The sequence below is a fragment of the Haematobia irritans genome, chromosome 5 (assembly GCF_050003625.1).
Source record: "Haematobia irritans isolate KBUSLIRL chromosome 5, ASM5000362v1, whole genome shotgun sequence".
Taxonomy (NCBI): Eukaryota; Metazoa; Arthropoda; class Insecta; order Diptera; family Muscidae; genus Haematobia; species Haematobia irritans.
The window spans coordinates 24460566-24486223 of record NC_134401.1 but is presented as its reverse complement, the minus strand read 5'-3'; the positions used below and the strand labels follow the sequence as shown (position 1 = coordinate 24486223).

The 25658-nt window shown below is 28.9% G+C and overlaps 3 protein-coding genes across 4 annotated transcripts in view; 2 read left to right on the top strand and 1 right to left on the bottom strand.

Moving 5' to 3' along the window:
- Positions 1–25658, top strand: part of mwh (multiple wing hairs) — a 446956-nt gene that overhangs the window by 238904 nt on the left and 182394 nt on the right. The window lies entirely within an intron of this gene.
- On the top strand, positions 5256–11073 carry LOC142237530 (uncharacterized). Its single transcript, XM_075308887.1, has 3 exons — positions 5256–5521; positions 5585–5740; positions 10496–11073. The coding sequence occupies exons 1-3, from the start codon at positions 5359–5361 to the stop codon at positions 10948–10950; spliced, it is 774 nt and encodes a 257-aa protein (XP_075165002.1). The 5' UTR covers positions 5256–5358; the 3' UTR covers positions 10951–11073.
- LOC142237509 (uncharacterized) lies at positions 21597–23090 on the bottom strand (the record flags this gene model as incomplete). Its single annotated transcript, XM_075308865.1, is given in 2 exon segments — positions 21597–22653; positions 22875–23090. Coding segments are annotated over 2 exon segments (1190 nt in total), but the record flags the coding sequence as incomplete, so codon positions are not given.

The following is a 25658-nucleotide window of genomic DNA, read 5'->3' as shown; positions in this document are numbered from 1 at the left end:
ATATAAACCATATGGGGGCTAAATATAATTATGGACCGATATGGACCAATTTTTGCACGGCTATTAAAGACCATATACCAATACCACTTTTCATGCGGATCGGATGATATTTACTTCTCCAAGATGGTCCGCAAGCCAAATCTTGGAATGAGGGCTGTACCTAAAAGTGGTTCTATATGATCCACTTAAATACAACTTTAACAGAGAGATGAAAATTTCACTGGTTTAGGATACGAAAAAAAAACAATTTTTGAAGATGATAAACTTTCTTTTTGCATGGAAGCTATATTTACATCACGTATCAAATTTAGGATGAATTTTGCTCCTCCAAGATGAACCGCAAGCCAAAGCTGGGGATCGGTTTATACGAGGGCTAAATATAATTATGGACAGAGGGATGAAAATTTCACAGATTCGTATCCTAAATTAAAAAAACAAAAACAAATTTTAAAGATGACAAACTTTCTTTTAATTAAATATTAAAAATGGACAAAATGGAAAAAACTTAAATTTTCACATGTTTTACAAAATTTTGCAAAACTAACCTTCCTCTTTCAAAGTTACAAAATTTTATTTTTTGAATTGAAAACAAACAAAATCAAAGACAGAAATGAAATTCAGACATATAATTTGTTGTTGCAAGTCCTCAAAACACCACCAAGATGGCCTGCGAGGACTCCTTCTATTTTTGTCCGTTCATTGTATGGTATCGAAACACTGTGCGCCCATCCATCTCTTGAAACCAGGGCTGTGGAGTCAGAGTCTGAAGATTTTGCTGGAGTCGGAGTCGTAAACATTTTGCTCGACTCCGGATAAACTAAAAATTTTAAAACACTTCACATTTTTGTAACTAAACAAGTTTTTACGCAAATTTGTTTCCATTGCACTATTCATTCGATCAATGTACGGTATGACTGTAAATGAAAAGCAACTTCCAATTATGCAGATCATTTTATGTTTCCTCGAATGTTAGCCTAGCAGATGGACTGAATCGATCCATTTTAATGCCCACCACATAACAATTTATTTGAAATATTTCGAAAAATCGATTTTATTTTTTTAATTTTATTATAAGACCCTATACCTATATACATATGTCGAATGGAAAAAAATTTTCATTTATTTCTATAGAAAATTTTGTCAAAGTTTTATTTCTATAGAAAGTTTTGTCAAAATTTTATTTCTATAGAAAGTTTTGTCAAAATTTTATTTCTATATAAAATTTCGTACAAAAATTTTTTTCTATAGAAAATTTTGTCAAAATTTTATTTCTATAGAAAATTTAATCAAAATTTTACTTCTATAGAAAATTTTGTCAACATTTTATTTCTATTGAAAATTTTGTCAACATTTTATTTCTATAGAAAAGTTTGTCAAAATTTTATTTCTATAGGAAATGTCATCAAAATTGAATTTCTATAAAAAATTTTGTCAAAATTTTATTTCTGTAACAAATTATGTCAAAATTTTATTTCTGTAGAAAAATTTGTCAAAATTTTATTTCTATAGAAAATTTTGTCAAAATTTTATTTATTTAAAAAATGTTGTCAAAATTATTTCTATAGAAAATTTTTTCAACATTTTATTTCTATAGAAAATTTTTTAAAAATTTTATTTCTATAGAAAAATGTGTCCAAATTTTATTTCTATAGAAAATTTTGTCAAAATTTTAATTCTTATATTTCATGTTAGCCTGATACCGAAACAGGCAATTGACGTCCAAATGCATTATATCTAATTATACAATTATTTTTCGAGCTTTATGGACAGATATAGATTAATAGAAAATAGAAATAGAAAATTTTGTCAAAATTTTATTTCTATAGAAAATTTTGTCAAAATTTTATTTCTATAGAAAATTTGTTAAAAATTTTATTCCTATAGAAAATTTGTTCAAAATTTTATTTCTATAGAAAATTTTGTCAAAATTTTATTTCTATGGAAAATTTTGTCAAAATGTTATTTCTATAGAAAATTGTTTCAACATTTTATTTCTATAGAAAATTTTGTCAAAATTCTATTTCTACAGAAAATTTTGTCAAAATTTTATTTCTATAGAAAATTTTGTCAAAATTTTATTTCTATAGAATATTTTGCCAAAATTTTATTTCTATAGAAAATTTTGTCAATATTTTATTTGTATAGAAAATTGTTTCAACATTTTATTTCTATAGAAAAATTTGTCAAAATTTTATTTCCATAGAAAATTTTGTCAAAATTTTAGTTTTATAGAAAATTTTGTCAAAATTTTATTTCTATAGAAAATTTTGTAAAAATTTTATTTCTATAGAAAATGTTGTCAAAATTTTATTTCTTTAGAACATTTTTGTAAAAATTTTATATCTATATAAAATTTTGTCAAAAATTTTATTTCTATAGAAAATTTTGTAAAAATTTTATTTCTATAGAAAATTTTGTCAAAATTTTATTTCTTTAGAACATTTTTGTAAAAATTTTATATCTATATAAAATTTTGTCAAAAATTTTAGTTCTATAGAAAAGTTTGTGCAAATTTTATTTCTATAGAAAATTTGTTCAAAATTTTATTTCTAAATTTGTTCAAAATTTTATTTCTATAGAAAGTTTTGTCTAAATTTTATTTCTATAGAAAGTTTTGTCAAAATTTTATTTCTATAGAACATTTTGTCAAAATTTTATTTCTATAGAAAGTTTTGTCTAAATTTTATTTCTATAGAAAATTTTGTCAAAATTTTATTTCTATAGAAAAATTTGTCAAAATTTTATTTCTATAGAAAAATTTGTCAAAATTTTATTTCTATGGAAAATTTTGCCAAAATTTTATTTCTATTAAAAGTTATGTAAATATTTTATTTCTATAGAAAATTTTGTCAAAATTGTATTTCTATAGAAAAATTCGTCAAGATTTTATTTCTATAGAAAATTTAGTCAAAATTTATTTCGGTAGATAATTTTGTCAAAATTTTATTTCTATAAAAAATTTTGCCAAAATTTTATTTCTATAGAAAATTGTTTCAACGTTTTATTTCTATATAAAACTTTGTCATAATTTTATTTCTATAGAAAATTTTGTCAAAATTTTATATAAAACTTTGTCATAATTTTATTTCTATAGAAAATTTTGTCAAAATTTTATTGCTATAGAAAATTTTGTCAAAATTTTATTTCTATAGAAAATTTGTTCAAAATTGTATTTCTATAGAAAATTTTTTCAAAATTTTATTTCTATAGAAAATTTTGTCAAAATTTTATTTCTATAGAAAATTTTGTCAAAATTTTATTTCGATAGAAAATTTTGTCAAAATTTAATTTCTATGGAAAATTTTGTCAAAATTTTATTTCTATAGAAAATTTTGTCAAAATTTTATTTCTATAGAAAATTTTGTCAAAATTTAATTTCTATGGAAAATTTTGTCAAAATGTTATTTCTGTTTAAAATTTTGTCAAAGTTTTTTTTTTCACAGAAAATTTCTTTAAAATTTTATTTCTATAGACAATTTTGTCAAGATTTTATTTCTACAGAAAATTTTGTCAAAATTTTATTTCTATAGAAAATTTTGTCAAAATTTTATTTCTATAGAATATTTTGCCAAAATTTTATTTCTATAGAAAATTTTGTAAAATTTTATTTCTATAGAAAATTTTGCAAAATCTTATTTCTATTGATAATTTTTTCAAAAATTTATTTCTATAGAAAATTTTGCCAAAATTTTATTTCTATAGATATTTTGGTCAAAATTTTATTTCTTAGAAAATTTTCTCCAAAATTTATTTCAATAGCCAATTTTCTAAAAATTTGAAGTATTTGAGATTTTATCGAAATGTAGATCTAAATATAAAGTTGTGCAGAGTATATTATAGTCGGTTCCGTAACGTTAGATTTAAATTTTGTAGAAGTGTATACAATTTTGTCTAAATCGGTTCAGATTCAAATTCATATATATGGGAATTTAAACCTCGCAACAAATTTAATGGATTTGAGATGGTATCAATAATTTGGGTCCACAATGTGTTGAAGGGTATAATACAATGAACCCCGTCCGACTTTTAACTTTCTTTATTTGTCTATAAATACACACTGAAAAAAAGCATGCCCGGTTCCAAAGATTTTGTCTATATTTTAAAAATTTTGGTATTGATTCCGAGCCAAAGAAGCAGAGAATAAAAGTAAGGATATTTTTAGGACACAATTCTCATTTAAATTTGGGGTTTGTGTACTTGTTTCTAGGAAGCAAATTTTAAGTTTTCGCTTTTTCAGCTTTGTTTTCTTCATATGCTATAAAAGTCCCTTAAAAACAAGTTAACGCCAACTTTATTTTCCAAATTAAGACTCGACTTCCAGTGGAAATTATGCTATGTTTCAAGTAAAAAACCTTTTTAAAATAAAGTGTTGAAAACGTGTCCTATATTTGAACAATTTTTTGCTTTGTAGTCAAGAAGCAAAAAGACAACAAATTTAATGACAATTTCATTAAATTTAAAGAATTTTTCTAAATTATTAAAGTCAAGTTGACCTTAGCCCAAACATTTGTTCTTTCATGTTATGATACCCATTTTTAAGACAAATCACTTAGTTATAAGGACAATACAACTTCATTGAAAAGTTTATTGACTTTTAGACAAGGAAAAAAACTTTATATTAGAGAAATTACGAAATGCATTCGTAATTTGAATTTATATAAATTAAGTTTTATAACGTCTAAATAAAATAAAAAAAGAATTAAGGACATGAAATCTTTGACCTCACGACAATATTTTTTTTCAGTGTATGACAAGCCCATGTTAATTTCATCGCTACTGCGCCAATTTTACACGACCTCCGGATCCAAAAATAATATTTTCATTACTTTTTTGGCGACGCGTTTTTTGCTGGGACATTGGCTCCAAAAGCAAAGGATCACTTTGTAGGAAATGACTCACATTAACATAATCTTAGATATATTAAATTTACCATTCATTTGAAGAAAAAAAATACAAACAAACGGCATATTTAAATTCTATTCAAAAATTATACTTTCCAACATTTAAGCCAAGCAAAATTCTAAAACCGCCAAAAAAATACCCGGAATTTTCTCTATATTACTAGAGCTCAAAAATCACGTCCCACGCAAAGCCATAGAATTTGCTTCACTTAGAATGAAACCATGCTCAAATTACGCAACTTTAAATTAAATTTGAATTAGTATTTTCTAACAGCCAATAGAAACTGAATTCATCTTAAACAAAGAGTCTGAAGCCTGAATCATTTCAATTAGTTCGAAATGAATCTTAAATTTATGATTCAGTCTAGTTGAAACCTTTGAAAGCTCCTCATTTCCGTTTTAGTCAAATTTTGTTTTTTTACTATTAATTTTAGTTTAATACAAATTTCGAAAAAAAATGTTACGAAATCTCTTAATTGTCCTCTTGGTCAATATTCTCATTACAAAGGCTAGATATGCCATGCCTAATTGTGGTGGACCAATATGTGCTACATTAGATGGTAATTATAAGATATTCTCAAATTTCTGTGAACTTCTGGAGGAAACACAAGCTGAAAGGCGTAAGTATATATAAAAAAAAATATTTTGAATTTTAAACATTTTATTTATTATTTTTTTTTTAGAATGGGACTATGAATTGTTTGCCGATGAAGATGATAATGAGCAACAAATTGGTTGCACAAGAGACTACCGGCCAGTATGTGGTTATGCCAATAAAACGTTTCGCACTTTTTCCAATCCCTGTACCATGAGAGCAGAATCAAAAGACACAGGAGTCTGTAAGTATGGCAACCAATGAAGACAGAGCTTAAATCGGACGGAATTAATCTATTTGATTCATCTGATACATTTAGAGAGGGTTATTTCCATATACAAAAGGACGCATAGACCAAAAATTTTTACGAAAATTTGAGAATGTCAACGTTTACGAATTTCGACTTTTAGGAAAAATCGATTTTTATCGGGTTTATTAGAAAGTCGACCTTTTTGTAGAACTACAACTCAAATTTAAAAGAAAAGGGGGCAAGCATTTTATTAATTTTTTTCATAATTTTCAAAACTTTTCAAAGTCGTATTTTGCTTTTCAAATTGACGTTTTCGAATTTCGACTTTTTTAAAAAGTCGAATATTGACTTTTATAAAAAATCGAATTTCGACTTTTTGCATAGGTTAAATTTTTTTTATTTCGAATTTTTGAAAAAGTCGACTTTTATCGGTTTTATTGGAAAGTCGAGTTTTTTGAACTACAAGTCAAATTTAAACCAGAATTGCGGAAGCATGCAGTGTAGATTAGATTATAATTTATTCAATATTTTAAAAATTAAAAAAAATGGTCTTGCGGTTTTTAAGTTGTTTTTCAATAATTTCTAAATTCTAAAAAGTCGACTTTTAAAATTTGGAATTTTAAGATAAAATATTTTTTTTTTTAAATAAATTTTAAAGATACATTTCGAAGGACTGTAGGGTGGATGATATGTAATGCAAAATTCTTGACCAGAGGGAAATTCTAAGTCTATATGACATGTCCGTCCGTCTGTTGTATTCTCGCTATATCGGTCCTGGTTTTGATATAGCCCCCATATATAATCTGATCTTCTGATTTGACTTCTTGGGCTTATACACACCGACATTTTTTTAATCGAATTTTGTAAAAATCGACTTTTATTGGTTTTATTGGAAAGACGATTTTTTGTAGAACTACAACTCAAATTTAAAAGTGAATTGCGCAAGCATTTTTTTCAGTCTAGCATAGGTGATATTTTTTCTACATTTCTAAAAAATCGACTTCAATTCAATTCACTTTCTAAATTAAAAAAAATCGACTTTTAAAATTCTTATGTTGTGAGAAAGTCAATTTTCGATGGACTACAGGGTGACTTATATGTAATGGAGCAAAGTAAGGAGATTTTTTATTTTTAATACAAAAAATATCGGAGATAATATTAAATTTTAGAATCAGTTTAGAGTTGGTGACGTTTTCCACAAATTATGGCCTTAGGTTAGGTTAGGTTAGATTAGGTGACAGCCCAATGTATCATGCTCACTTAGACTATTCAGTTCATTGTTATACCACATTGGTGAACTTCTCTCTTATCACTGAGTGCTGCCCGATTCCATGTTAAGCTCAATGACAAGGGACCTCCTTTTTATAGCCGAGTCCGGACGGCGTTCCACATTGCAGTGAAACCACTTAGAGAAGCTTTGAAACCCTCAGAAATGTCACCAGCATTACTGAGGTGGGATATTCCACTGTTGAAAAACTTTTTGGTGTTCGGTCGTAGCATGAATCGAACCCACGACCTTGTGTATGCAAGACGGGCATGCTAACCATTGCACCACGGTGGCTCAAGCATGTCCGTCCATCCACCCGTCTGTTGAAATCACGCTAACTTCCAAACGAAACAAGATATCTACTTGATACTTGGCACAAATAGTTGTTATTGATGTAGGTCGGATGGTATTGCATCGGTCCACGTTTACGTATAGCCCCCATATAAACCGATCCCCAGATTTGGCTTGCGGAGCCTCAAAGAGAAACAAATTTCATCCGATCCGACTGCAATTTAGTACATGATGTTGATATATGGTCTCTAACAACCATGCAAAAATTGGTCCACATCGGTAAATAATTATATATAGCCCCCATATAAACCGATCCCCAGATTTGGCTTGCGGAGCCTCAAATAGAAACAAATTTGATCCGATCCGACTGAAATTTGGTACATGATGTTGATATATGGTCTCTAACAACCATGCAAAAATTGGTCCACATCGGTTCATAATTATATATAGCCCCCATATAAACCGATCCCCAGATTTGGCTTGAGGAGCCTCAAAGAGAAACAAATTTCATCCGATCCGACTGAAATTTGGTACATAGTGTTAGTATATGGCTTCTAGTAATCGTGCCAGAATTGGTCCACATCGGTTAATTATTATATATAGCCCCCATATAAACCGATCCCTAGATTTAGCTTGCGGAGCCTCAAAGAGAAACAAATTTCATCCGATCCGACTGAAATTTGGTACATGATGTTGATATATGGTCTCTAATAACCATGCAAAAATTGGTCCACATCGGTTCATAATTATATATAGCCCCCATATAAACCGATCCCCAGATTTGGCTTGCGGAAGCAAATTTAATCCGATCCGTTTGACATTTGGAACATGGTGTTAGCATATGGCTTCTAACAACCATACCAAAATTGGTCCATATCGGTCTATAGTTATATATAGCCGCTCTCCAATCACACCAAAAATTGCTCCATATCGGTTCATAATCATGGTTGCCACTCGAGCCACAAATAATCTAATAAATTTTATTTCTATAGAAAATTTTGTCAAAATTTTGTTTCTATAGAAAATTTTGTAAAATTTTATTTCTATAAAAATTTTGTTAAACTTTCTTTTCTATAGAAAATTTTGTCAAAACTTTATTTCTATAGAAAAATTTGTCAAAATTTTATTTCTATAGAAAATTTTGTTAAAATTTTATTTCTATAGAAAATGTTGTCAAACTTTTATTTCTTTAGAAAATTTTGTCAAAATTTTATTTCTATAGAAAATTTTGTCAAAATTTTATTTCTATAGAAAATTTTGTAAATCGGTCTGTTTAGATAAAATATAAACCACGTATGGACTTACTTACAATTTAGAAGTCGGTGTTAGGAGGTTTTACGATACCTTGCCATCGGCAAGCGTTACCGCAACTCAAGTAATTCGATTATGGATGACAGTGTTTAGAAGAAGTTTCTACGCAATCCATGGTGGAGGGTACATAAGCTTCGGCCTGACCGAACTTACGGCCGTATATACTTGTTTTTAAATAAATTTAAAAGACAAATTTCGATGGACTATAGGGGGGCTGATATGTAATGCAAAATTCTTGACCAGATAGAAATTCTAAGTTATATATGACCATGTCCGTCTGACGTCTTGAGATCTGGAGATTTTGCTGATCATTGCGTGATAGAAATGAAGCGAGTAACCTCCTTTTTAAGCCATTTTTGGTTGATGCGAGCTGATTTCGTTGGTGCCGAGTACTGTTGCAATGTCCATGGTCTGCGGCCGAATTTTTCGAAATCTGCCCAGGACTTCAATACTGCCTTTAGGACATTTTACCATTTATTTTGACACTACGGTCGATGAATGTGTGCGGGGTGCAACTATCGCCCATTAAAGCGGCACACACTGTCATCATTGGCGGCGCTGAGTTTTGGTGGCCAATCGTGTTAAATTTCCGCTGACCTTTTTGGCAAGTAAACCCGATCATTTTGTTTGTTCACAATTTGGAATGGGTTATCATCGGAGAAAACCAAATTCGGTGACTGGCCACTTTCGTGCCAATTGGTCCAAAATGCCCCAGGCCCCAAAAGTCCAACGGATTAGGCTATGAAGAGTTTGTTGGGCCATTGTGCTATAGAAATGAAATTAAGTCATTTTTTGGTTGACACGAGTTGAGTGTGATGGTGGTGAATCCTGTCGGAAATTCCATGGATTGCGGTCGAAATTTTTGTCTGTGAGGGCTTCAAGACTGCCTTTAGGACATTTTTCCCATAATATTTGCTGGTTTTTACCCCACGTTCGATACATCGGCGTCACGGCGATCCCTACCATTACCATCGGCGCTACTTCAGATCTGATGACCATTAAATTTTCATCTAACCTCTTTGGCTGGAAAATCCAAAATTTTGTTTGCTCACAAACTGCTCGATTTGAAACGGATTTTCGGCGGAAAAACCCCCAAATCCGGTAACTAGCAACTTTCCAGTCTAACCTTTTTGTGCATCTGCGAGCATTTTTTTTTTGGAACTACAATGACTTAAGTCCAAACTTTTTTTCAATATGTGCTGCATCGGTTCTCGCAATACATTCATCTCGTGAGCTACCACTACCACTGCATCGTGGATTTAGATCAAATCTGGCCTTCAATTTTGGGATCATTTCTGGTGTTGTTTCCGTAGCTAGAATATATCTGTCAGCTTACAGACGAGCGCTTTACAAAATAATAGCAACTTAAAGTAGATTACAATACATATCATCCACCCTGTAAAGCAATAAAAATCATGAAAATCAAATAAATCAATTTTGTTGATTTATTTGCATTTCTTTTTTGTGAATTAAAACCGTTTTTAGATCGACTGACCATGAAGCAAATGAGGCCCCACGTTGGGCGCCATTTATTCTATGTGATAACCATCTCCAGATATGTTCACCCGAAAGGGATATTGTATGGCTCAGAGTTATTGCTCTGAAAGTCAAACACAACTAAGCCCCACGTTGGGCGCCCCTTTGTCTATAAGACGAATTATTTAAAACGTACTAGTTGTTGATAGTAACTATCCCCGCCCTTTCTCAACAGAAAGGTGATTCTATACCCTTAGAAGTAAGCTCGAGTCCTATCTCATAGACAAACCCCATTGGTTATACCACTTATAATAGACGAAAGTAGGAAATAAAACAGAAAAACATACACGAGAAAATACCAAACCAAAAATTAACAATCATTTTAATTTTTCACCTTATTTTAGCATGGACAGGATTTTGCCCTGGAACTTGTGATGTGATAGCGAAATATTTCCTAAAGGCCACAACGAGAAAACCTGAGAATACGATTCCAAAAGAAGTTTCAACTGCTGTAGCTTTGGCTGGTGCCGCACCCTCTCCTCAAACAAGAATTCGTGTTCAAACAAATACCAATAACACATTCCATGGTCCATATGTTGAAGGAAATCTGTATAATGAAGGACCAATTCATAATTACTATGGATTTGTTGTACCCAATTGGCAAGGACCTATTCCATATGCAGGTGATATACCCAATTCTAATAATGGTGAGATAGTATCCGAAGATGTAGTAGAATCGGAGGTAGAACCTGTCGTACTTGGTGGAATTGCATTTAACACGGTACATCAAGCGATCAGTTTTATAACAAATTTTGTAAATGAACTATTGCAGTATATAAAAGGACTTCGAGGAATTTAAATAAAATGTGAACATTTTTTTGTATCATAATTAAATAATTAATTAACATAAAAAACGAAAAAAAACATAACAATAAATAAAACAAATATTAACGATATGATTTTGAATGACACAATCACACAATTTACGTTCTTTTATTTTTAATAGCTGATGGCCTTAGCAGCCAATGCTACTTTTCCCTTTTTTTATCATACATTTACTGTATGATTAAAATAAACAATAAATAAATATTTTTAAAATTCTGTATATTCGTCCAAATATAAAATAATTTTCTAGGCCAAAATTTATCTTTTTTTATCGATTCTATTTACCACAGAAAAAATATATGATTTATAATAAACCGTATTGTCTTACTTAAGAAAATTAAGTGGTACATGTTTATGGGTGATTTATTTCAATCTGAAAAGAAATACCTGATATAAGGATCTATACTTGATTTTGCACCTACAGAGTTAGTAGGCCACTAATATTGAGTCCATTATTACACAAGTAGGTAAAGTAGAATGTTGGCCGGGGTCGACTATATCATATCCTAAACCACCCCTACTGAATTAGTAAACATAAGCATTTATGGGGTATCATTGGTATAGATTTTGGAGATAAACCGCGTTTCCAAATTTAAGAACATAAGGGGTATATGTTTATGGGAGTCTTGTCACAATCTGAGCAGAAATGTCTGATATTAGGAGCTAAAGTTGATTTTAAACCTACAGAGTTAGTATGCCACTAATATTGAGTCCATTATTAAACAAGTATATACGGCCGTAAGTTCGGCCAGGCCGAAGCTTATGTACCCTCCACCATGGATTGCGTAGAAACTTCTATTGAAGACTGTCATCCACAATCGAATTACTTGGGTTGCGATAACACTTGCCGATGGCAAGGTATCGATTCCTGCTACGACCGAACACCAAAAAGTTTTTCAGCGGTGGATTATCCCACCTCAGTAATGCTGGTGACATTTCTGAGGGTTTCAAAGCTTCTCTAAGTGGATTCACTGCAATGTGGAACGACGTTCGGCCTCGGCTATAAAAAGGAGGTCCCTTGTCATAGAGCTTAACGTGGACTCGGGCAGCACTCAGTGATAAGAGAGAAGTTCACCACTGTGGTATCACAATGGACTGAATAGTCTAAGTGAGTCTGATACATCGGGCTGCCACCTAACCTAACCTAAGGTATCTTAAAACTTCCTAACACCGTCTTCCAAATTGCTAGGTAGTCCATACGTAGTATATATTAAACTAAAAAAGGCCGATTAAATACGTATATAATTAAGTTTCACAAAATTTTGTATAGAAATAAAATTTTGACAACATTTTCTATAGAAGTAAAATTTGGACAAAATTTTCTATAGCAATAAAATTTTCTATAGAAATAAAATTTTGACACAATTTTCTATAGAAATAAAATTTTGACAAAATTTTCAATAGATTTAAAATTTTGACAACATTCTCTATACAATTAAAATTTTGACAACATTTTCTATAAAAATAAAATTTTGCCAAAATTTTCTATAGGAATAACATTTTGAAAAAATTTTCGATAGAAATAAAATTTTGACAAATTTTTCTATAGAAATAAAATTTAGGTAGATTATTTTTGCCTCGAGTGGCAAGCATGACTATGAACCGATATGGACCATTTTTTGTGTGATTGGGGATCGGCTATATATAACTAAATACCGATATGGACCAAATTTGGCATGGTTATTAGCGGCCACATATTAACACGACGTTGCAAATTTCGACCGGATCGGATGAATTTTGCTTCTCCAAGAGACTCCGGAGATCAAATCTGGACCAATTCGTGTCCATATCGTGTTTGTTAGAGACCACATACTAACACCACGTTCCAAATTTCAACCGGATCGGATGAATTTTGCTCCTCCAAGAGGCTCCTGTGGACAAATCTGGGGATCGGTTTATATGGGGGCTATATATGATTATGAACCGATATGGACCAATTCTTGCATGGTTGTTAGAGACCATATACTAACACCAAGTACCAAATTTCAACCGGATCGGATAAATTTTGCTCCTGCATGATGCTCCGGAGGGCAAACCTGGGGATCGGTTGATATGGGGGCTATATATAATTATGGACCGATATGGACGAATTTTTGCATGGTTGTTAGATACCATATACTAATACCATGTACCTAATTTCAGCCGGATCGGATGAAATTTGCTTCTGTAAGAGGCTCCTCAAGTCAAATCTGGGGATCGGTTTAAATGGGGGCTATACGTAAACGTGGTCCCATATGACACATTTGCAATACCATCCGACCTACATCAATAACAACTAACATACGGAAGTTAGCGTGATTTCCACAGACGGACGGACGGACATAAGTAGATCGAATCGGAATTTCACCACCACCCACAAAATATATACTTTATGGGGTCTTAGACCAATATTTCGATGTGTTACAAACGGAATGACAAAGTAAATATACCCCCACCCTATGGTGGAGGATATAAAAATTAATACAATCAATTTATTGGAAGCATTTTTATTTTAATTCAAAACTTAGTTGAACTAATTATTTTTTTTAATCGATTTTTTTTTAGAAATTGAATTAAAATTTTCATTTGGAAAAATTATGTGACACAATGGTCTGCATTGAAAGAAATATTTTCGTGGGCACATAGATTTCTTGGCAATAAATTCGAATGTTAGTTTTACTTAGCGTAGAAAACGTATTTCCCTGGTACAAAGTATTGGTTCTCTAGACCAAGAGTCGATAATCTTTTCAATGAAGCCATTGAGGCCTTAGAGCTAAAAAACTGAACTATGAAGTGGGTATTTTTACATAAAAGAAAATTCTATTGTCTTAAAAAATTGGGAACAAAACCTCTAATCGTCCTTATATTCGATGAGTTTGTTAAGCTTGACTATAAATCTAAAACGTGTCCGAGGTGCTTTGAAGACTTTATTCTAAAGACGCTTTTTCCTTGAAACATGATATAATTTGTACGTGAAGTTGAGCCTAAATTTAGACATCCAAATTTTAAATAATGTCTTTCATATCACATGTTTAAAAAACAGAAAAAATCTAAAAAAAAAATCAAAATTGTATCAAATAAGCAACACTGAAATTTAAAAACAAAAATTGAGTCCTAAATGCCATCCTTAGTGTTATTCTTAGCTTCTTTGGCTCGCAATCAAATTGGCCCATAATCAAATAATTCGATTGTTTTTTTTTTGACATTTACGTATTCTGAAATAATTCTTTTAAATTACATTACAAATTTCTCTCGAATGTGAGACATTATTATCACATCTTGGTAATTGTCATGACGTCGCTTTATTTGGGTAATGCCGCGACAAGACGTGATTTTTTTCCCCAAAAACAAATCATCATATTCGTTAAGGTAGGTCAGTACTTTGCTTTTCTGTATGCATTAATTTTGCGTAATTGGCTCAAAAATTATGCAAGCGGTAGTCTTTAAAAAAAAACGACGGTAGGTGTTTGCAGACAAAATGAGGCCATGATCTAGTGCAGCAAAAATTCGTTATGGGAGAAATGCCCTGAATATACACTCAAGAAAAAAAATTAATATATTAAGAAGAAATGTCTGGGTAATATATTGAAATGCTTATATTAAAAATTAACAAAAAATGTATATACAATTCTTTTAAAAAAAGTTATATATTTTTATCGTAATAAGATGATGAGGAAATATAATACGAAATTGCCACAATATAAATGTAAGACTAAACAAATTATCACAATGGACTGAATAGTCTAAGTGAGCCTGAAATATGGGCTGCCACTATACCTAAGACTATAAGGGGTTTTCCCATCCATCTATTATTTCGTTTTCATAGTGAGAGAACCAGTTTTTTCGCCAAGTACACTGAAAAAATATTGACCTAATATCATTTGCATGTTTGATTTACAATTTTTTGGAATTAGGCAACCATTTTTACTTTAAAGAATCTGTTATAATTTGTATTCATAAAGTTGCATTTCTTCCTATGTGAAAAGCTGTAATATATCGTAAAAAGACAATGAAAATTCGATGAATGAGATCTGTGTCCGTTTTTATACCCTCCACCTAGGGTATATTAAGGGAGCCACCGTGGTGCAATGGTTAGCATGCCCGCCTTGCATACACAAGGTCGTGGGTTCGATTCCTGCTTCGACCGAACACCAAAAAGTTTTTCAGCGGTGGATTATCCCACCTCAGTAATGCTGGTGACATTTCTGAGGGTTTCAAAGCTTCTCTATGTGGTTTCACTGCAATGTGGAACGCCGTTCGGACTCGGCTATAAAAAGGAGGTCGGGCAGCACTCAGTGATAAGAGAGAATTTCACCAATGTGGTATCACAATGGACTGAATAGTCTAAGTGAGCCTGATACATCGGGCTGCCACCTAACCTAACCTAACCTAGGGTATATTAACTTTGTCATTCCGTTTGTAACACATCGAAATATTGCTCTAAGACCCCATAAAGTATATATATATATATATATATATATATATATATATATATATATATATATATATATATATATATATATATATATATATATATATATATATATATATTCTGGGTCGTGGTGAAATTCTGAGTCGATCTGAGCATGTCCGTCCGTCCGTCTGTTGAAATCACACTAACTTCCGAACGAAACAAGCTATCGACTTGAAACTCGGCACAAGTAGTTGTTATTGAGGTAGGTCGGATGGTATTGCAAATGGGCCATATCGGTCCACTTTTACGTATAGCCCCCATATAAACGGACCCCCAAATTTGGCTTGCAGACGCTCTAAGAGAAGCAAATTTCATCCGATCCGGCTGAAATTTGGTACATGGTGTTAGTACATGGTCTCTAACAACCATGCAAAAATTGGTCCACATCGGTCCATAATTATATATAGCCCCCATATAAACCGATCCCCCAATTTGGCTATCGGAGCCTCTAAGAGAAGCTAATTTCATCCGATAGTCTGAAATTTGGTACATTGTGTTAGTATATGGCCGCTAACAACCATGAAAAAATTGGTCTACATCGGTCCATAATTATATATAGCCCCATAAATAAACCGATCCCCAGATTTGGCTTGCGGAGCCTCTAAGAGAAGAAAATTTCATCCGATCCGGCTGAAATTTGGTACATGGTGTTAGTATATGGTCTCTCACAACTATGCAAAAATTGGTCTACACCGGTAAATAATTATATATAGCCCCCATATAAACCGATCCCCCGATTTGGCTTGCGGAGCCTCTAAGAGAAGCAAATTTCATCCGATCCGGCTGAAATTTGGTACATGGTGTTAGTATATGGTCTCTAATAACCATGCAAAAATTGGTCCACATCGGTCCATAATTATATATAGCCCCCATATAAGCCGATCGCCAGATTTGACCTCCGGAGTCTCTTGGAAGACCAAAATTCATCTGATTCAGTTGATATTTGGTACGTGATGTTAATATATGACCTCAAACACCCATGCAAAAATTGGTCCACATCGGTCCATAATTATATATAGCCCCCATATAAACCGATCCCCAGATTTGACCTCCTGAGCCCCTTGGAAGAGCAAAATTCATCGGATTCGGTTGTTATCCAACAACCATGCATGAATTGGTTCATATCAGTCCATAATTATATATAGCCCCCATATAAACCGATCCCCAGATTTGACCTCCGGGGCCTTGTGGAGAAGCAAAATTCATCCGATCTGGTTGAAATTTGGTACGTGGTGATAGTATATGATATTTAACAACCATGTCAAAAGTGGTCCATATCAGTCCATAATCATATATAGCCCCCATATAAACCGATCCCCAGATTCAGTTTTGGAACCTCTTGGAGGAGTAAATTTCCTCCGAGTCAGTTGAAATTAGGTACATTGTCCTAGTATATGACCGTTACCAACCATGCCTAACTAGGTCCATATCGGTCTATAGTTATATATAGCCCTCAGATAAATCGGTCCACAATCACACAAAAATTGATCTATATCAAGTTCATAATTGTATATAGCTCCCATATAAGCGACCCCCATATTTCAATTCTGGCTCCCTACGTACCGTGCAAAAGTCCATATCGATTCGTAATTATTTGTAGACTTACATACCTTTTTGTCTAATATATACCACATGTGGACTAACTCACAATTTAGAAAACGATTTAAGATACCACAACCCAAGTAATTCGATTGTGTATAACAGTCTTTCGTAGAAATTTCTACGCAATCCATGGTGGAGGGTACATAAGATTCGGCCTGGCCGAATTTACGGCCGTTTAAACTTGTTAATTTTAAGTTTATTGATTCTAAATTTAAAGCTAGAGAGTCCCCTAAAAATGTATTTTAAAGAAGCCGCATCTTTTGCTCGGAATCAATCCCAAAATTCTTAAAAGAAGGTGAAGATCTTTGGATCCAAGTAAATTTTTTTTAACTGATTTATCCTTCTCCATCGTGTGAGTCCCAGGAAACAGTGGTCATTACGGCCGCGGTTGGTGCTTAGACAGACTCTAATACAGATCTTAAATGGACACACTAGGTTTCCGCAATGGTGTTTTTGCATGCCCAAACTTTAATGAAGGATATTACGTTTGCGATTTTCTGAAGTACCTACCGGTTCAGTTATCTTGGGCTCCAGTTATCGGCGGTCTGATTTTTTTTTTAGGATTCAAATGGAATTTTAAATTTTTTGGGGGTGATCACGAATTAACCTCGTTTTCACCAGGACGTTTAGTTTAGGAGATAAGGACAAAGCAGTTTTTCATATGAAAACTTGTAACAGATATTTACCCTACGGGAAATTGTTCCTCCTTAGTCGCATTTTTTTAATTTTCATAAAATTTATTGATTTGTATACTGCCTTGATATTTAAATTTTTAGATCTATACATTTACTGAAATACAATTATCTGAATAATCTTTGAATCAACATATTCCAAAATTTGTTCCTTTCTGGTGCGATTTGGATGTTTCGTGGTTCACACGTTCTTTGTTTGTTCCATAACGTGTCCTTTGAAAAGAGTCCAAGTCGTGTCCTAAAGTGTAAATTTACTCCGTCAATGACAAACCCATGTTAAAGTAACCGGTCCCCTTCATACATTTTAACCAGAACTAGGACTGGTATATCACATCAAGGACTGGTCCTGTCCCGGTCCTGGAGTTGATCCATTTGCTGTAGAGTAAATATGGCGAGACAGGAAGCATGACGAAGTAATTTACTTCATATCCCGGATGCTATCTGGCCACGGCTTTTTCCGGAAATATTTGTGCTGTAGGCAAAAATGAAGTGCCACTACGAGTATATATGAATAAGAAGAAATATTTGATGATGCTTAGCGTATCCTTTACAAATGTAACCGATGGAAATAACGACGCAGAGAACTCGAGAATTAGAATCGGTCGCGTTTTCCCTTGAAATAGAGTCCACAATGATGGTTAGGTTAGGTGATTTTAGGCATAGCGGCAGCCGGCTCACTTAGACCATTAGGTATATTATGATACCACTGTGCTTCACTACTCTCTTCTAACTGAGTAATTTACCATAGGTACAAAAATTAACAAAAATCAAACAAATTACAAAAAAAAGTATTTTTAAATTTTTATTTCTATAGCAAAATTTTTGCCAAATTTTATTTCTATAGAAAAATTTTACAACATTTTATATCTATAGAAATTTTTTGCAAAATTTTATTTCTATAGAAAATTTTGTCAACATTTTATTTCTATAGAAAATTTTGTCAACATTTTATTTCCATAGAAAATTTTTGCAAAATTTTATTTCTATAGAAAATTTTGTCAAAATTGTATTTCTATAGAAAAAATTTATTTCTATAGAAAGTTTTGTCAAAATTTTATTTCTATAGAAAATTTTATCGAAATGTTATTTCTATAGAAAATTGTGTAAAAATTTACTTTATATAGAATATTGTGTAAAAATTTATTTATATAGAAAATTGTGTAAAAATTGATTTTTATAGAAAAGTTTGTCAAAATTTTGTTTCTATTGCTCACTTAGACCATTAGGTATATTGTGATACCACAGTGGTTCACTACTCTCTTATAACTGAGTAATTTACCATAGGTACAAAAATTAACAAAAATCAAACAAATTAAGAAAAAAAAAGTATTTTTAAATTTTTATTTCTATAGCAAAATGTTTGCCAAATTTTATTTCTATAGAAAAATTTTACAACATTTTATTTCTATAGAAATTTTTTGCAAAATTGTATTTCTATAGAAAATTTTGTCAACATTTTAATTTTTATAAAAAATTTTGTCAACATTTTATTTCTATAGAAAATTTTTGCAAAATTTCATTTCTATAGAAAATTTTTCCAAAATTTTTATGTCTAAAAAAAAAATTTTTACGTCTATAGAAAATTTTTGCAAAATTTTATTTCTATAGAAAATTTTGTAAAAATTTTAAATTCTATAGAAAATCTTTGCAAAATTTTATTTCTATAGAAAATGTTTCCAAAATTTTATTTCTAAAGAAAATTCGTGCCAACTTTTATTTCTATACAAAATTTTATCAAAATGTTATTTCTATAGAAAATTGTGTAAAAATTTATTTTTTTAGAAAATTTTGTCAAAATTTTGTTTCTATTGAACATTTTGTCAAAGTTTTATTTCTATTGAAAATTTTGTCAAATTTTTATTTCTATTGAAAATTTTGTCAAAATCTTATTTCTATAGAAAATTTTGTCCAAAATTGTATTTCTATACAAAAAAAAATTTATTTCTATAGAAAGTTTTGTCAAAATTTTATTTCTATAAAAAATTTTGTCAACATTTTATTTCTATTGAAAATTTTGTCAAAATTTTATTTCTATTGAAAATTTTGTCAAAATCTTATTTCTATAGAAAATGTTGTCAAAATCTTATTTCTATAGAAAATTTTGTCAAAATTGTATTTCTATACAAAAAAAATTTATTTCTATAGAAAGTTTTGTCAAAATTTTATTTCTATAAAAAATTTTGTCAACATTTTATTTCTATTGAAATTTTGTCAAAATTTTATTTCTATAGAAATGTTGTCAAAATTTTATTTCTATTGAAAATTTGTGCAAAATTTTATTTCCACTTATTGCAAAATTTTAGTTCTACAGAAAATTTGATCAAAATTTTATTTTTGAAATAAATTTCGTCAAAATTTTATTTTTACAGAAAATTTTTGCAACATTTTATTTTTACAGAAAAATTTGGCCAAAATTTTATTTCTATAGAAATTTTTTGCAAAATTTTATTTCTATACAAAATTTGTGCAAAATGTTATTTCTACAGAAAATTTGATCAAGATTTACTTTTTGCAGAAAATTTTATTTCTTTAGGAAATTTTGTTAAATTTTATTTCTATAGAAAATTGTGTCAAAATTGTATTTCTATAGAAAACATTTATTTCTATAGAAAGTTTTGTCAAAATTTTAAATTTTGAAAATTTTGTCAAAGTGGTTGCATGGTTGCTAAATTTTAGTTCTACAGAAAATTTGATCAAAGTTTTATTTTTAAAATAAATTTCGTCAAAATTTTTTTTCTATAGAAAATTTTTCCAAAATTTTATTTCTATAGAAAATTTTTGCGAAATTTTATTTCTGTAGAATATTTTTGCTAAATGTTATTTCTATAGAAAATTTTTGAATAATATTATTTAAATTGAAATTTTTCTCTATAGAAATAATATAGAAATTTTATTTCTATAGAAATTTGTTGCAAAATTTTATTTCTATAGAAAATTTGTGCAAAGTTTTATTTCTACAGAAAATTTGATCAAGATTTATTTTTTGCAAAAAATTTTATTTCTTTAGGAAATTTTGTTAAATTTTATTTTTATAGAAAATTTTATTTCCATGAAACATTTTTTATTTCTATAGAAAATTTTTGCAATATTGTATTTCTATAGAAAATTTTTACAAAATTTTATTTCTATAGAAAATTTTTGCGAAATTTTATTTCTATTGAAAATTTTGTCAAAATTTTATTTCTATAGAAAATTTTGTCAAAGTGGTTGCATGGTTGCAAAATTTTAGTTCTACAGAAAATTTGATCAAAGTTTTATTTTTAAAATAAATTTCGTCAAAATTTTTTTTCTATAGAAAAATTTTTCAAAATTTTATTTCTATAGAAAATTTTTGCGAAATTTTATTTCTGTAGAATATTTTTGCTAAATGTTATTTCTATAGAAAATTTTTTAATAATATTATTTAAATTGAAATTTTTCTCTATAGAAATAATATAGAAATTTTATTTCTATAGAAATTTGTTGCAAAATTTTATTTCTATAGAAAATGTGTGCAAAATTTTATTTCTACAGAAAATTTGATCAAGATTTACTTTTTGCAAAAAATTTTATTTCTTTGGGAAATTTTGTTAAATTTTATTTTTATAGAAAATTTTATTTCTATAGAAAATTTTATTTCTATAGAAAATTTTTGCAATATTGTATTTCTATAGAAAATTTTTACAAAATTTTATTTCTATAGAAAATTTTTGCGAAATTTTATTTCTATTGAAAATTTTTTCAAACTTTTCAATATAAAATTTAGCAAAATTTTATTTCTATGACTTTGTTTAAAAAAAATTACATTAGTAAGTTAATTACAGTTCGAGATCTTCAAACTTAACATCAATCCTTCAAATTTAACCACCATGGTGAAAAGTTATAGTAAAACAATTTATTTGCAAAATTTTTAATTTTATTTCTCTATTCTTTATAATTAATATTAACAAAATTTTAACTATATCCTAGTATGTGGGCTAATAGAATCCTGCCGATACAAAGGCTGATTTTGGATGAGATACAGGATATGTGTACGAATGTTTATGCTCATAACTGGGGACATGTGGTTGATAAGAAGGATAACCACCAGATGAATACGATTTTCCAGGATAAGAATTATAACTTCCATGGTGGGGATTGGGTGAGTGAGGGCCATATGAATGATGTGGTGTGGGATAATTATAAGCTGGATGTTTAGGATATGCATGGTGATCATACGAAGAATATTTGGGTTCAGGATAATGAACAATAAATGGAGCAGTTTGTCCACAGGGCTTAATAAAGACTTGGAATGGAGTAGTTGTATTAGATGCTGATGCAGTTGAGTTACAAGCACTCATTGTTGAACTAACACAGCCATTTGTTGTATTGGTGACTGGAGCCATTGTTGAATTGCATGGGGTTCCACTGGCCTTATAGTTGATACCCAAATTTGATACAAATTGACCCAATTGTGCCCATGGTACTGCACTAGCTACCTTGGCTGCTGTATTGTCATAGCCATAGCCATAGCTATGAGGAGGTGGAGCAGGATAAGATAAAGAAATTTCAAAATTGACGGGATTTGGTCCTGTCTGAGGATTGGGAGGATAGTAGGCATTACGTTTGTATAGCGTGGACATTTCCTCGTCATCCTCTCCCTCTTGTTCTTCCAATTTATCTGATTCGAATGCAGTTATGTGACGCTTAACTAGCGACGATTCTTTAGGTTCCATTTCAACGCTTTGATCCTGAGAGTCCCTTGGGGCAATAGGTAACCGGGGATATATGCGTTTCAAAGGGGACGTAGCATAATACATTTCACGCAAATGATTATATAATTTAGTTTTTGCTTCTGATGATTCAGCATTGTTATAAGAAGGGGGAGCTTCTGTTTCCATGGGAGCCATGGTTGTAGTGCTTGGCATCTCGGTGGTACTCAATTCTTGAGAGTTTGATGGAGAAGGCGATTCTAACAAGAAAGAAATTGAAATTAGGCTTTTTGGTAGAAAAAGTTTCGTTATATTAATGAAATGTTTCATGAAAATTGAGCCATTGAAACAAATTCGTAAATAAAATGATTTTTTTTGTTTAACATTAAAATGTTGCGTTATATTAACGAAAATTGTAATTGCTAAGGTTTCGTTATCAATTAAACAATATCGTATGTATAATATTTTTTCCTTCATTTACCTTTCATAGGAGATTGAGTTTCGTCATTATTGCTGGCTTCTTTAATACTTCTGGACAAGGCATTGATATATTTTAGAACCGCTTTAGCCGATGCCAAAGTCAAAGGAGCATCAAGATTATTAGCTTCTTTTGGTTCTGTTACTCTTGCAGGAGAATCAGAAGGATGGTTGTCAGCAGGATTAGTTGAACAAATTCCAAATTTTACTACTTGCCAACCTAAAATAGAAAAGGGTTTAAATTAAATTTCATAATATAATTTTTTTCATAATAGACAGATTGGTATATTTAGAGAAAAATCTTTTAAAACTGCTTTAATGCGAATTTTTCTTTGGATAGCAATAGAAATTTGACAAAATTTTCTATAGAAATAAAATTGTGACAACACTTTCTATAGAAATAAACTTCTGACAAAATTTTCTATAGACATAAAATTTTGAAAAAATGTCTATAGAAATATAATTTTGGAAAAATTTTCTATAGAAATAAAATTTTGACAACACTCTATAGAATCACAATTGTGACCAAATCTTCTATAGAAAAAAATTTTGACAAAATTTTCTACAGAAATAAAATTTTGACAACATTTTCTACTGAAATAAAATGTTGACAACATTTTCTACAGAAATAAATTTTTGACAAAATTTTCTAAAGAAATAAAATTTTGACAAAATTTTCTATGGAAATAAAATTTTGACAAAATTTTCTATAGAAAGAAGTTTTGACAAAATTTTGTATAGAACTAAAATTTTGAAAAAAATTTCGAGAGAAATAAAATTTTGACAAAATTTTCTAGAGAAACAAAATTTTCTACAGAAATAAAATCTTGACACAACAGAAATAAAATTTTGACAAAATTTACTAAAGAAATCAAATTTTGACAAAATTTTCTACAGAAATAAAATTTTGACAAAATTTTCTACAGAAATAAAATTTTGACAAAATTTTCTAAAGAGATAAAGTTTTGACAAAATTTTCTATGGAAATACAAATTTTACAAAATTTTCTATAGAGATAAAGATTTGACAAAATTTTCTATGGAAATAAAATTTTAAAAAAATTTTCAATAGAAAAAAGTTTTTGACAAAATTTTGTATGGAAATAAAATGTTGACAAAATTTTCTACAGAAATAAAATTTTGACAAATTTTTCTAAAGAAAAAAAATTTTGACAAAATGTTTCTATAGAAATAAAATTTTTACAAAATTTTCTATAGAAATAAAATTTGTACAAAATTTTCTACAGAAATAAAATCTTGACAAATTTTTTTAAAGAAATAAAATTTTAACAAAATTTTCTAAAGAAATAAAATTTTGACAATATTTTCTATAGAAATAAAATTTTCTATAGAAATAAAATTTTGCCAAAATTTTCTAAAGAAATAAAATTTTGCAAAAATGTTCTATAGAAAATTTTCTATAGAAATAAAATTTTGACAAAATTTTCTACAGAAATAAAATTTTGACAAAATTTTCTATACAAATAAAATTTTGACAAAATTTTCTATACAAATAAAATTTTGACAAAATTGTCTATAGAAATAAAATTTTGACAACATTTTCTATAGAAATAAAATTTTGACAAATTTTCTATAGAAATAAAATTTTGATAACATTAAAATGTTCTATAGGAATAAAATTTTGACAAAATTTTTTATAGAAATAAAATTTTGACAAAATTTTCTATAGAAAAAAAGTTTTGACAAAATTTTGTATAGAAATAAAATTTTGAAAAAAAGATTTCTATAGAAATGAAATTTTGACAAAATTTTCTACAGAAATAAAATTTTGACAAATTTTTCTAAAGAAATAAAATTTTGACAAAATGTTTCTATAGAAATAAAATTTTTACAAAATTTTCTATAGAAATAAAATTTGTACAAAATTTTCTAAAGAAATAAAATTTTGACAAAATCTTCTAAAGAAATAAAATTTTGACAATATTTTCTATAGAAATAAAATTTTCTATAGAAATAAAATTTTGCCAAAATTTTCTAAAGAAATAAAATTTTGCAAAAATGTTCTATAGAAAATTTTCTATAAAAATAAAATTTTGACAAAATTTTCTACAGAAATAAAATTTTGACAAAATTTTCTATACAAATAAAATTTTGACAAAATTGTCTATAGAAATAAAATTTTGACAACATTTTCTATAGAAATAAAATTTTGACAAATTTTCTATAGAAATAAAATTTTGATAACATTAAAATGTTCTATAGGAATAAAATTTTGACAAAATTTTTTATAGAAATAAAATTTTGACAAAATTTTCTATAGAAAAAAAGTTTTGACAAAATTTTGTATAGAAATAAAATTTTGAAAAAAAGATTTCTATAGAAATGAAATTTTGACAAAATTTTCTAAAGAAATAAAATTTTAACAAAATTTTCTAAAGAAATAAACAAATTTTTCAATAGAAATAAAATTTTGACAAAATATTCTATAAAAATAAAACTTTGAAAATAAAGAAAGAAATAAAATTTTGATAAAATTTTCTAATAAAAAAAAAAAAAAAAAAAAATATATATATATATATATATATATATATATTATATATATATATATATATATATATATATATATATATATATATATATATATATATATATATATATATATATATATATATATATATATATATATATATATATATATATATATATATATATATATATATATATATATATATATATATATATATATATATAACATTTTCTATAGAAATAAAATTTTGATAAAATTGTCTATACAATTAAATTTTGACAAAATTTTCTATAGAAATAAA